The 13553-nt window shown below is 35.5% G+C and overlaps 4 protein-coding genes across 4 annotated transcripts; 3 read left to right on the top strand and 1 right to left on the bottom strand.

Moving 5' to 3' along the window:
• Positions 1–329: 329 nt before the first annotated feature.
• Positions 330–4076, top strand: DFA_03669 (EGF-like domain-containing protein; the record flags this gene model as incomplete). The annotated part of the gene is made up of 9 exons (XM_004363214.1): positions 330–492; positions 885–966; positions 1052–1120; positions 1204–1332; positions 1436–1567; positions 1701–1912; positions 1989–2384; positions 2651–3103; positions 3175–4076. 9 exons carry the CDS (start codon positions 330–332, stop codon positions 4074–4076), a joined length of 2538 nt encoding a protein of 845 aa, XP_004363271.1.
• A 50-nt stretch (positions 4077–4126) lies between these two features.
• On the bottom strand, positions 4127–5883 carry DFA_03668 (uncharacterized protein; the record flags this gene model as incomplete). The annotated part of the gene is made up of 3 exons (XM_004363213.1): positions 4127–5458; positions 5538–5719; positions 5850–5883. 3 exons carry the CDS (start codon positions 5881–5883, stop codon positions 4127–4129), a joined length of 1548 nt encoding a protein of 515 aa, XP_004363270.1.
• A 680-nt stretch (positions 5884–6563) lies between these two features.
• Positions 6564–10046, top strand: DFA_03667 (midasin; the record flags this gene model as incomplete). The annotated part of the gene is made up of 3 exons (XM_004363212.1): positions 6564–7009; positions 7086–7717; positions 7819–10046. 3 exons carry the CDS (start codon positions 6564–6566, stop codon positions 10044–10046), a joined length of 3306 nt encoding a protein of 1101 aa, XP_004363269.1.
• Positions 10047–10444: 398 nt separating this feature from the next.
• DFA_03666 (uncharacterized protein) lies at positions 10445–13522 on the top strand (the record flags this gene model as incomplete). The annotated part of the gene is made up of 2 exons (XM_004363211.1): positions 10445–10532; positions 10653–13522. The coding sequence occupies 2 exons, from the start codon at positions 10445–10447 to the stop codon at positions 13520–13522; spliced, it is 2958 nt and encodes a 985-aa protein (XP_004363268.1).
• Positions 13523–13553: the final 31 nt, after the last annotated feature.

Below are 13553 nucleotides of genomic sequence, written 5' to 3'. Positions count from 1 at the left end.
AAGAAGAAGAAGAAGAAAAAGAAAAAGAAAAAGATAGATGGTGTTTGAAATAATAGATAGTCATTCAAACTAACTAAATAATTGTGTGTGTGTTTCTATCTATCTATTATTACAGTTTACTCGTTTGAATGGCTACAAAAACAATATGGGTTGGATATACCACTATTTACTCCAAACCCTTGTGATCCACAATATAGCTCTATCGTTACCTGTGTAGCAGACAGTACTACACCCGGAGTTGAACACATTTATTCAATGTAAGAGACCACAAAACATTTATATTTATACTCAATACCTCTCTCTCTCTTACTTATCACTTCCCATATCATATGAACTCTAGTACTGCATCAAATTATGTATCCAATGGTATGCCAAATGATTTACTAGAAGCGCTTGATTTACCTTATTTGGTTATACTACAATTGTCTCTGCCACTGCCCATCGTAGCAAATGTATCAATACAGGTGGTACCCATGTTGAAAAATCTTCCAAGTTTGGTTTCTTTAATGTATGTGTTTAAACATATGTTACAAATCAACAACAACAAAGATTATACTAACTACCTACTATCTAATAATAGCATTGAAAATGACCCTTCTTTCATATATTTACCATCGGACCTCTACCCTCATACTCTAGGTAGCCTGGAAACTGTGTAAGTACCTACCAGTAGATTGTTGTTGTTGATTGACTTGTTTAATAACCAAGGGTTCCTTCCTTCCTTTTCTCTCTATTGGCATAATATAGAAAGTTCTCAAATAATCCCAACTTTATATCAGCACCTGGATTCTTTAATGTGCCATCACTAGGGATGCTCACTATTACCAATAACCCAATTCTTGAATTTGTCTATATCGGAACTGACGTCTATTTTCCAAAACTAGATTCAGTAGAAATAATGGTTCATCCAAAATCCAATCATCAAGTGGTTTTCACAACTAAATCGTTTCCATCTCTTTCTTCTTTGTAAGTTTTCCATCCATGATGATCATCATCTTCTTCTTTTAAAATTATTAATTTTTTTATTTGTTTTTTTTTTTGCCCTCTGTAGGATTGTTACATCTCAAGGTGGAGATAGTGCAATGGAAGTCATTGTCAATTGTTCAACATTACTTACATTGTATGTATTATTACGAGGCACACCTGTTTATTGAATTCTTTACATATTGACCTAATTCATTTTATTTATTTCATCCGATAAAGACGAGTTTCATCAGTCTTTAATTTGAATTTAAACATTTTAAATCCAGACCTCCTAGAGACTATATACATCTATGGAGCACTTGTTACCTTTCCAACCATGATGAATGACTATAACAAACTTTTATCATTGTAAGTCCTTTATAACTATCAAGTTTTTTGTCAACAAATACATTCATTGTATGATACAATTGGTCATAACTAATTCAAATTTATTTATTAAAATCCTCTTTAGAACCATTGCTAACAATTCGCTGTCAAGTTATCCATTTACAGTTTTTCCTCAAAAGTTAATGGTTTTGCAAATAACAAGTTCAGGTATGAGTGCCATTCCAAACCTACAGCTCCCATCTACTCTGACATTTTTGTAAGTGAAATCACATTAGACCTGCAATTGCGTTTGACAACAACCACACACAGACTGACCTTTTTTATTTTACTTTTTCTGATCGGTTTAGGGCATTGTCATCAAATAAGTTTAATGGATACTTAAATTATAGTGTATTTGATAATGTCAGTCCAGGTATACATATTGATCTTTCAAACAACGTTAATCTTCATCTTGGAGATGTACCAGAGTCATTTTGTCAAGCCAGAAGCCTCACTCTTACTGACATTCAGTACACCTCATTCCCCGATTGCATATACTGCTATTATATGGAACCTTTTCTCAAACTCCCATTCTCAGCTCCTCCCCAAAACTTTGTTTGTAGTATGTAGTAGTAGTAGTAGTAGTAGAAATTCTAGCCTTCAATTAATTAATGAATTTTGATTTTATTTTCTTTTAGACATTGAGTTTGATAGTATGGCCCTTTATTCTAATCTTGGACGTGTGACTATAACAGGTAAAAAGATAGGATATGGTAATGCACCTGGAGGATTGGCACCTGTTCCAAATCAAAAAGTTAGTTTCTCCGTTGTACCTCAAAATGGACCATCAAGAGACGTCAACATTCTTTTATCGATTCCTATGGGTTATAATAGAGACTTTTCCGTTATTGAGGCTGGTGTTTCTCTTATTGGTGGACGTGTAATAACAAAATTGTCTGGGATTGACCAACTTGTGGTTTATATCGATCGAATCAACACCTACCTTTCTCATAATATAACATTGACTGAATCAAATATTACCTGTGCCAATCCAATTCAATCAGCATCAACTATTATTTGTGATGTTCCTAAAGGCATACAAATACTCCCTTTTGTATATATAACCGCGACAAATCAATATTTAGCCACTTCCTATAATATGGCAGTCAGTAAGTCTTAAAACAAACAAACAAACAAAAAAAAATTAATTACTAATTATTAATAATATTTTATTTACCTTTTTTTGATAATTATTTTAGTTAGTAGGTTCATTCAATTTTTTTCTAGATTATTTCTAGAGAATTGATTAAATTATTTAATACATTAATTAATTTTATTTATTTATTTATTTATTTTTTAGGTTATCCACTTGCAAATGCAGTCAATTATACCTCGACAACCAAAGCATTGGAATTATCAGGATATTTTGGTAGTACTGCAACAACAGGGACAGTAACAGTTGCAAATACTATAAACTGTGTGATTCAAAAAATGAACTTCACACAAATCACTTGTATTCTCGACTCTTCACCTCAACCTGGTCCAAATACACTTTATATAAAGGTTGATGAATCTGAATTTATTTCATCAAGTTTATTCTATATCCAACCAAATAATAATAACAATGGTTCAACAACAACTGGTTCCACTACAACTGCTACTACTACTACTACAGGAGGAAATAATGGAGAATCAAATCAACAAAAATGTGAAAGATTAACACACAATTGTTATGGTCATGGTAATTGTGATGGAAATGGCCAATGCCAATGTAATCCAAATTATAATCAAATTGATAATTGTTTAACAAAATGTATGTGTGATATTCAAATCCATCAACGTTTTTATCATTTATTAATTTTTATTTATTATATTATATATAAGTTACAAATACAACAATTCAACCAAATACAACAAATCCAACAGTATCATTTGATATTGATGGAATTGATTTCCAATTTGATATTTATTCAATTCAAGAATTAGATTATGATGGTTCAATAATTAAAGAATTGACATTGATTAAGCAATCTTGGAATGTTTCAGTAACGACCGATAATATTACAACACTTGTCAATTATAAATTGAATACCTACAATTCAACCATTTCTACAGAGATTTATCCCAATTTGCAAGTATCAAGTAACATATCATTCTCATCGATCACAAGAAATGTTACATTTGGCGACATGGAATTGATTCTTTTACCCAATTCAATCAAGGTTGGATTCACCATTTCATATTGGCCATTTGCATCCAATTTGGCAACACTCAGAGCTGTATTCAAATCTACCATCAATAATGATCAATCGGTGACATTTGATTGTGAGAAACAATCAATTGACAGTTTTACCAAGGATCAATTGTCAGAATCGATTCAATATCTCCGTGTTGTCAAAGACAACATTCAATTTAGTGGTAGATTCATTGATTTTGTATTGTCTAATGGTAGAAAGACCTATTCAAAAACAGAATTAATGTCAATAACCCCAGTTGATGATGACAATTCAGATGAATCAATTGCATTGATTGGAATCAATCTACCTCAATGTTCTCAATGCCAACTCGATCCAGACTTTACACCCCTGTTGATTGATAAAGAGTTTGATAATAGTGATTGTGAAAAGTCAAACAATTGGAGAATTATCGTTGGTTGCGTGGTTGGTGGTATTGGTTTAATTGCCGCTGCGATTGCAACATTCATGGTCATTAAAAAGAACAAGAAAAAAAACAGTTTTAACAGAAATATGAAAAACAAACTACAAAAAGCAAATGATGATTTATAATCTATCTAATAAAATAAGAACCTTTAATTTAATTAATAATTTAATTTAATTTATTCTGTTACTTGACAATTTTCTAATGATTCATTTAGATTTGATACTGATACATTCTTTACAACTTTTTTAAGTACTTTTTTTTTAACGATTCTTTTTGGTTTGGCTTCTGCTTCATCTGGGTCAGCAGCCTCTTTTCTTCTGAGAATGACTGGTGATTCTCCTCCTGCACTTCCAATACTAGAGTCATCAGAACCGCTGTTTTCAACAGCAGTTGTTGGTGTGGTTGATTTTTTCTTTTTGACAATGATTGTTTTCTTTTTGGTTGGTGTGGTGGTCGATGAAGTTGACCCAGACAAATCAGAGTCAACTGATTGAGTATCGCTTATATCCTCGAGTGGAGCAGCTGCTACTATCTTTTTTTTGATTATTTTCTTTACTATTTTTTTTTCTGGAACTTTTTCCTCCTCCTCTTCCTCTTCTTGTTCAGACGAGTCTTGATCCGATTCTTCTTCCTGAACAGCAGGAGCAACCTCTACCTTTTTAACTATTTTCTTTAATTGTTTTACTTCTTTTTCTTCTTTTTCTTCTTCTTTCTTTGGAGGAGGAGCAGTTGCAATGATAACTGAAGCTGCTGCTGGTGTTGTAGTTGTAGTTGTAGTTGTTGTTGTTGTTGGTGCTATTGCTAATGTTGGAGGGTTGGCAGGTTTGTTGTCTAATTGTGTACTACCATTCATTGTCTTTGCCAAATTAGCTCTTGCCACAAAGTGGCGGAGTGCTTGTGTGAATAGATTGCCTGTGAATTCAAACATTCCAGGGTTCTTTAACTCCATGATTTTCTTTAGAATGTTATTTGATTTCTTTTCAACCTTTTCCAATTCTTTTTCGAGTTCCTTGGTCTTGACCTCAGAGTTTGGTTCCTTTTTAGCTAGTTTTAATTTGGTGAGAATTGTCTTTTTCAAGGACATCGATGGCTTGAGCTCTCCGGCAAGCTGCTTGAGTTGACTGGGGAAGAAGCAATTTGAACAATTGTCAATGAGATGGTTCAATATTTTAGTTCTCGATTCCTCTCTGGTTGCAGCATTGTCTGGTGGATTGTTTACATATATAAAGGCGTTACACTTTTCAATCATCTCTTTCATAAAAGGATCAGAGTTTTTAAGACCCTCTAGATCCTTTTTACATTTGGCTTCGTCCTTGAAAAAGGTTGTTCCAGTTCTAATGATGGTGGTATGTTTGAGACACTTGTCAAGCTCCTCCTTGTCATCACCATCACCTGCAAACAAAGTCTTGATAACTAATTGGAAGCATGCCAATTCACAAGTATCAAATCTATCCTTTGTCACAAATATAATTTGATTGATACCAGTTGTTCTTAATGAATGACATGTCTATTAATGAATAATAATAATATGGATTATTAGCGACTTTTACTACACTATACATATGATCAAAGTATTGACATCATACCTCACCAATATTTCTAAAGATCTTTTCATTTTCTTGTTGGGGGTCAGCTAAACCAACAGTATCTACAACAGACAATTCTAGTGGTCTTTTAAAGCCTTTGATCGCTTTAAAGATCTTCTTCTTTGGTTTTTGCGTACAACCAGTACTGCTGTTCATCTCATGAAACTCGTTTGAATGTGAAACTACATTACATAGTGTGGATTTACCATTCCCAGTACGGCCTTGATATATTCAACGTTGTACACTTTGTTAGTATCATCATCATCATCATCATCGATGTGATTATCAAAAAAATCATGTGATCACACATACCAACAAATAATATTGTTCTCTTTGGCTGATCCATTTTTCAAAAACTATTAATAACTATATGTTTGAATGAAGGAATGATGGAATGAATGAATGAATGAATGAATGAATAAATGAATGATGTATCGATTTTGTTTTTTAGAAGGTAATAAATAATATGATGATAATGATGCGGACTTGCTGCTAAAGAGTTGTTAATGCTTTCAAAATACAAAAGAAACCGTTCAATTCACAGAACCCGATCAGATACTATTTTAGTTCTTTTTCAAACTCATAGTTCATCCGTGAGGGTCGATTTGTGGCAAAATTAGGATCGCGTTGGCTTATTTTTGAGGGTTTGGTGACATCGATGTTTCTCTCTGTCATCCCCAAAAAAACTGATGACCACGCACACTAAACGGTTTTGGTGGAAAATTAGTTGGGATGCGACCTATTGATGAGAATGATATTTGTAGGCCTGTTCCCTTCTCTATTTTTATTGTAGATTTTATTTTTGGGATCACATGATCATTGTTCTCCAGGTTGGATGGGATTTACATCTGTTGCTTTGAAGTGCGACTATTGTGTTGTGTTTATTATTATTTCAACACAACAACAACAACAACAACAACAACATCAACCCTCAACGAAAGAAAGAAAGAAAGAAACATCAAAATACTCTTTTCACTATAATTTATTTTAAAGAGTCTATTGTAATTATATTAGTAATAATTAGTCATGACATCAACTATAACAAAGAAATTTGCACAGATTGGTATCAATGCATCAAAAGAAGAGCCTAAAAAGGTAAAGGGGGCAGAGGAGATTGATAGAACTGTATTATTAATTGGTCTGTGTGGCTCTGGTAAATCAACACTTGGTAATGTGTTGGTGTCAGATGCAGATCAATTAAAGGAAAACAGCAATCTTGTATCCCCATTCAAGGTCAATGATTCTTCTTATGGAGACTTGACAGAACTCAAAACTCACTCGGTCACCAAAATACCCATCGACAAGAAGCTCAACATGAACCTCACTGTCATCGATACGATGGGCTTTGGTGACATTAGAATCTCAGACAATGACTTTTTATATTCATTGGCCGAGATTTGTATGTTAATCTATGATCAAGGTGTTACTAATATATTTTGGGTAACTCGTGATCGTTTTGGTGTTGCTGAAGTGTAAGTTGATAAAAAAAACAAATTATAATAATCTTTATTTAATTAATTAATTATTTATTTCAATATTTAAATTTAGATCATATTTTCAAATGTTGGTACAAATATTATTTGATGAAAGAGTTACTTCTAGAACTACCATTGTTAGAACTGGATTTCAATCATTCCAAAACTCAAGTGCAACTGAAAAGGATATCAAGTCGTTACGTAAATCAAATGAAAGAATCAAAACCATGGTCGATGTAACTGATATGATCCACATTGACATCCCTCTAAAGGAGGAGAAATTCGACTACATGGTGTCAAGAGAAAGATCACAAAAACAACTCTACAAATATTTGTCAAAGGATTTCCCTCCCTATCAATCAACCATCATGGTTCAACTTCAAAAATGTCTTTTCAAGATATTTGCCATCAAAGAAGAAAAAGAGAGTCAACTTCAAGGGGCAACACAAGAGCAACGCCAATCTCTTTTAGAAACCATTCAAAAATGTAAAGATGGTATTTGTAAAATTATGTCAAAATACCTTACCTATGCAGTCCCTGGATATGAAAATGGAATGACTCTTTCCAAGACTCAAGACATTCTCAAAGATTGTAAACTTGGAAAGGTTCGTCCTACAATTGTAGAGGTCGGTCTCAATATTGGAAGTGTGTTAGTTAATGAATTAAAAGTTATTCCATTTATTGGTACTACTGCTAAAGTTGGAGGTATGCAATTTATTAATTTATTAATTTATTTATTTATTTATTTATTTATTTATTTATTTATTTATTTATTTACTAATCATTCATTCCATTTTTACATATAGTTGCTATTTATAAAGGAATAAATACCAATCAAAAAAACTCAACCAAAGAAGCAGAGAAATTGAAAAGGAATGATGAACGTCTCGACAAACAAATTAAAACTGAACTCCAAAAGGATATTGTTGCCAAACTAGGAGAGATGCAAAGAAACTTGGTCATCGAATTGAAAAAAGGTCAAAAGGATTCAGGTGACTCTGGTACCACCAAAAAAGAAAAAAAGACAACCTCTACATCTACAAAGAAAAAGATTGTAAAGTCATATGATGATGAAGAAGAAGAAGAAGAAGAAGAAGAAGTGGTTCCAAAGAAAAAGACAATCCCAAAGCCAGCCGCCCAAAAAAAGAAGAAAGTTGTCTTGTCAGAGGAAGAAGATGAAGAAGAAGAGGTACCAAAGAAAAAAAAGATAGTCTCAAAACCAGCTGCCCAAAAGAAAAAGAAACAAGTCTTGCCGTCATCTGATGAAGAAGAGGAAGAAGAAGAGGAAGAGGAAGAGGAAGAGCTACCAAAGAAAAAGAAGATAGTAAAGAAAGTGGTCTCGTCATCTGCTCCAAAGAAAAAGAAGAAAGTGGTCTTGTCAGAGGAAGAAGAGGAAGAGGAAGAAGTACCAAAGAAAAAAAAGACAATCTCCAAGCCAGCTGCCCCAAAGAAAAAGAAACAGGTCTTGCCGTCATCTGATGAAGAAGAGGAAGAAGAAGAAGAGGTACCAAAGAAAAAAAAGATTGTTTCAAAGCCAGTTGCTCCAAAGAAAGTGGTTTCCTCGTCATCTACTCTAAAGAAAAAGAAAGTGGTTGTAGAATCATCCGAGGAAGATGAAGCACCAAAGAAAAAGGAGGTACCAAAGAAAAAGAAAGTGGTTGTAGAATCATCAGAGGAGGATGAGGTACCAAAGAAAAAAACTGGTGGTATTGTTAAAAAGAAATCACCAGATTTGGACTTGGACGGTATTGTCCCCTTGACCAAGGGTATTGCCAAGAAGGCTGCCAATTTAATCTCTGACAAAAAGCCTGCCAAGAAAGCTGCCAGTGTGTCTGACAAAGAACCAGCCAAGAAAGCTGCCACCAAACCTACAGCTGCTACCAAACCTAGTTCCAAACCACCTGTCAAAGAAACCCCTGTTGCTGAAAAGAAGAGACCCACAAAGCCAGACACTAAACCAAGTGCCACAGCTAAACGTCCTCCTTCCAGTGCACCAGCTAAACGTCCTCCTTCAAGTGCACCAGCTAAACGTCCTCCTTCCAGTGCACCAGCTAAACGTCCTCCTTCCAGTGCACCAGCAAAACGTCCTCCTTCCAGTGCACCAGCAAAACGTCCTCCTTTGAGACCATCACGTGGAGGAGTAGGAGGAGTAGGAGGCCTCATAGGAGGTCAACGCCCTCGATCATCTGGAAGAAGATCAAATTCTCGTTCATCTCTAGATTATAATTCAGATGATTCAGATCGTGATCACCGATTGGATGACATGTGTGATGGTGATGGGACCTTTTTAAATGATTTGGGTTATGATGATGACGATCTTTATGGCCAAAATTATTATGACGGCCAATCTTGGGGTCATCAAGATGATGATCAAGACCATGATCAAGACAATCTCCAAAACTGTGATGTTGCCCAAGACGATTTTCAAGACGATAACCAATGCTGTGATGATGCGCAAGACGATGTTCAAGATGTCCAATCATGTGACCAAGATGATGATCAAGACGATGTCCAAGATGATGACGTCCAAGACGATGACGATGTCCAATACGATGACGATGTCCAATACGATGACGATGTCCAATACGATGACGATGTCCAAGACGATGACGATGTCCAATACTGTGATGACGACGACGATGTCCAAGACGACGACGATGTCCAAGACGATGACGATGTCCAAGACGATGACGATGTCCAAGACGATGACGATGTCCAATACTGTGATGACGACGACGATGTCCAAGATGATGCCCAATCATGTCAAGATGTGCAATCAGAGGAAGTGGAAGATGAAGATGAAGAAGAATATGAAGAAGAAGAAGAAGAAGTGGAGGATGATGAAGAGGAATATGAAGAAGAAGAAGTGGAAGATGATGAAGAATACGAAGAAGATGATGAAGAAGAAGAAGAAGTGGAGGATGAAGAAGAATATGAAGAAGAATACGAAGAAGATGATGAAGAAGAATACGAGGAAGAAGATGAATACGATGAAGAGGAATACGAAGAAGATGACGATGATGATGACGACTAAAAAGACGACCCCACTCACCCACCCTTTCACTCAAAACCAAAATGTATATTTATTTCAATCCTGAAAAATAAACAACAATAAATACAATCAATATTAAAAGTAAATAAATTAATTATCCATTACTTAAATGCAACTCGTTCGTGAACCAATTCCTTTAAATCCAACAATGCTGATTGAAATCCGATACAATAAATTTGGGTGTGTTGTGGGTTGTTGCAAAAAGCAGGGATGCGCCCTTTGACTCAAAGGGATATTTTTGAAAACCATAAGGGCGACTTCCAACACCCAAAATAGATATCATCTCTTTTTTTTTATCATCGGTAGACATTGAGGTTTGCGTCCATCAAAATGCTCGAACTGATCAAACCTTTAAAGTTTGATCATAATTATCATCAATGATGGAGACTGAAGAAATAAATAATACTACAACAAAGTCTACAGCAACAGCAGCAGATACAACTGTCAAAAGGACTGTCTTGTTAATAGGTATGTGTAAAAATAATATTTATTCACAATAAATAGTCTCACTGTCATCATCATCACACTTTGGACTTACAGTATGCTCTTGCTTTTTGTATTTTATATTTCTATTTTCTATTTTATAAGGGTCGACAGGTAAAGGGAAAAGTACATTGGCATCTGTGATTAGTTCAACGTCACATGAATTTAAATCAAAGGATGCGTCTGTTGGAGTGACCAAGGAATGCAAGAAAAAGTTGTTTAAAAAGATTAAAGGCTTTGAGAACTTGCATCTGACACTACTCGATTCACCGGGATTACACGACCCAAACATATCACACGACTCTATCTTTAACAATATCGCCGAGACATGTTATGCACTCAGAGGAACGGGGATCAACCAAATCATTTTTGTCACACGTGGTAGATTCGATCAAAACGAGATCGATGTCTTGGTAACGATGATCGACGCTCTGTTTGGTGGTGATATGGACTATTTAAAGTACACTACTATTGTCAGAACACATTCAGACTTTTACCAAAACAAACAAAAGTGTGACAGTGATCTAGAGAAACTCAAAAAGATCGATCCCATGGTCGGTGACATTATCGATGCTTGCAATGGTGTGCTCTATGTCGACAACTCAATGACGAGTGATAACAAGAGATCGGTCGACTCGAAGCGGTCTCGTGAAATCGTCCTCAACCATCTGATTGATAACTGTCAAGAGACGTTCTACCCAACTGCCATGCGAGAGATGTACGAACAGCTGCGTCCGGTCATGATCAAGAAAAAGGGACTGTTGAACAAGCTCAAGAACCTTACCATTGGAGACGACTCGACCCAAAAAGACAATGCAATGACCGAAGAAGAAAAGATCAATGCTGAAAAGGAACTCGAAAAGATCGACTTGGCAGCCAGTCGGATCATCCAGAAAATCGTCAAAGAAACAGGGGACAACCAAGGTTGGAAAAAGTCAAAGTCTACCAAGCCAACAACGACTGGCTCGCCATCAACAATCAAACGAGTCAAAGGTCTTATTAAAAAACCAAAAAAGGAAGATAGCTTTCTTGGAACCACCAACAAAAAAGTGGTGGTAGGAGCTAGCCGCGCAGCACCAGTTGAAGAAGAATCAGAAGAGGTCAAAAAGCAAGCAGAAGAAGTTAAAAAAATGGAAAAGAAACTAGAGGAAATGAAGGCAATGAAGAAACAATTGGAAGAAGAAGAGAAAAAGATGGAACTAGAAAAGAAAAAGGCACAAGATGAAATGAAAAAGACAAAAAAGGCTGAAAAGGCTGAAAAGGCAAAGGCATTGGCTGCAGAGTTGGAAAAGAATCCTCCCAAGGAAAAGGATACATCTACTACTTCTTCCTCCAAATTCTCTACTAAATTCATTTCAAGTGTATTTGATAAAAAGGAAAAGAAGGATGTCTCAAAAGAACCATCATCATTATCATCATCACCTGCTACCGTTGTTGTTGCAGACAAACCAAGAGAGGTCTCCAAGATAGAGGTGACAAAAGCAAGATTATTTGAAGCTGCCAATAGTGGTCCATCACCATCCATTAAACCAAAATCAGGTGTAGTTGCAAACAAGATTAAATCTTTAAATGAAAATACTAATAATAATAATAACTCTGCAACATCAACAAAACCAACTACTACTACTACAACTACTACAACTACCTCTTCTGCAACACCAACAAAAGGTGTTTTGAAACGTGCCCCAGCAGTATCACAGTTAAAAACAACAACAGCAACAACAACAACAACAACCACCACAAAAAAGGAAACCAATACCAATACTGTAAAATCATCACCTACTTCCAAACCTGCTGGATCTGTATTAAATAGAATCACTCAAATTGAAAAGAATAATCAACCTTCTTCCTCCCCAACCAAACCAAAAGATATTCCTGCCAAACCAAAGGAACACCCCAAAACTCAAGTAACATCAGAGTCACCCAAAACAACAAATATCACCACCACCGCCACCACCATTCAAGACAAGAAGGATGAAGTTGCCGTTGTCGGGTCTCCTTCTACCTCTAGCAAAGGAGCAAACTTTCCAAATATTAAAAAATGGTTACCTCGTGGTGGAAATGAATCATCAAAAGAACCAAAAGAGAAAAAGGAACCAAAGGAACCAAAGGAAGTCAAACCAGTAAAAGAAAAGAAAGAAAAGGAACCAAAACCAATCAAGGAAAAGAAAGTAGAAGATGAAAATGTAGGAGGAGGAGGAGGTGACTCTGCAGAGTCATCAGGAGCTCTCAAGATTTCAACAAAGAACTTCCCATCATTCCTTGGATTTAAAAAGACGGAAAAGAAAGAAAAGGAACCAAAACCATCAGACATTGCAGAAAATGATGAAATTAAAAGTTCATCGGATGGTATTCCATCTCCATCAACACTGTCTCCATCTCAATCGAGTCCTCCAATCGCTAAAAAAGGAACCATCTCTAGATGGTTAACAAATAATATGAAAAGTTCAATGGGTGACAACAAAGATCCAATTCAGTCTCCAGACATTACCAATCCTCTTCCATCCACAGATGATATGCCAGACCCAGATTCAGATGACTCTGATGGTATCTTTGATACTAGCGACGAGGAAGAAGATGATGATGATGAACAAGAAAGTCAAGAGGAATCAGATCAAGAAGAGGAAGAAGAAGAAGAAGAGGAATATGAAGAAATAGAGGTAGAGGAAACAGATGAAGAAGAAGTAGAAGAAGAAGAACAAGTTATTGAAGTAACAGATGATGAGTATGAAGAAGTAGAAGTAGAAGAGGAAGAGGAAGAGGAAGAGGAAGAGGAAGTAGAAGTAGAAGTTATAGAAGTAACAGATGATGAATATGAAGAAGTAGAAGTAACAGATGACGAAGAAGAAGAAGAGGAAGAGGAAGTAGAGGTTATCGAAGTAACAGATGACGAATATGAAGAAGTAGAAGTAACAGATGAAGATGAAGATGAATATGAAGAAGTAGAGGTTGAAGTAACAGATGATGAAGAATAAAGTATTATTATGTACAAAGTTTTATTTTATT

This window comes from Cavenderia fasciculata (assembly GCF_000203815.1).
Source record: "Cavenderia fasciculata unplaced genomic scaffold Scf_Dfasci-G-b-205a01.r1-3, whole genome shotgun sequence".
NCBI classification, from domain to species: Eukaryota; Evosea; class Eumycetozoa; order Acytosteliales; family Cavenderiaceae; genus Cavenderia; species Cavenderia fasciculata.
This window is presented reverse-complemented; position numbering and strand designations above follow the sequence as displayed.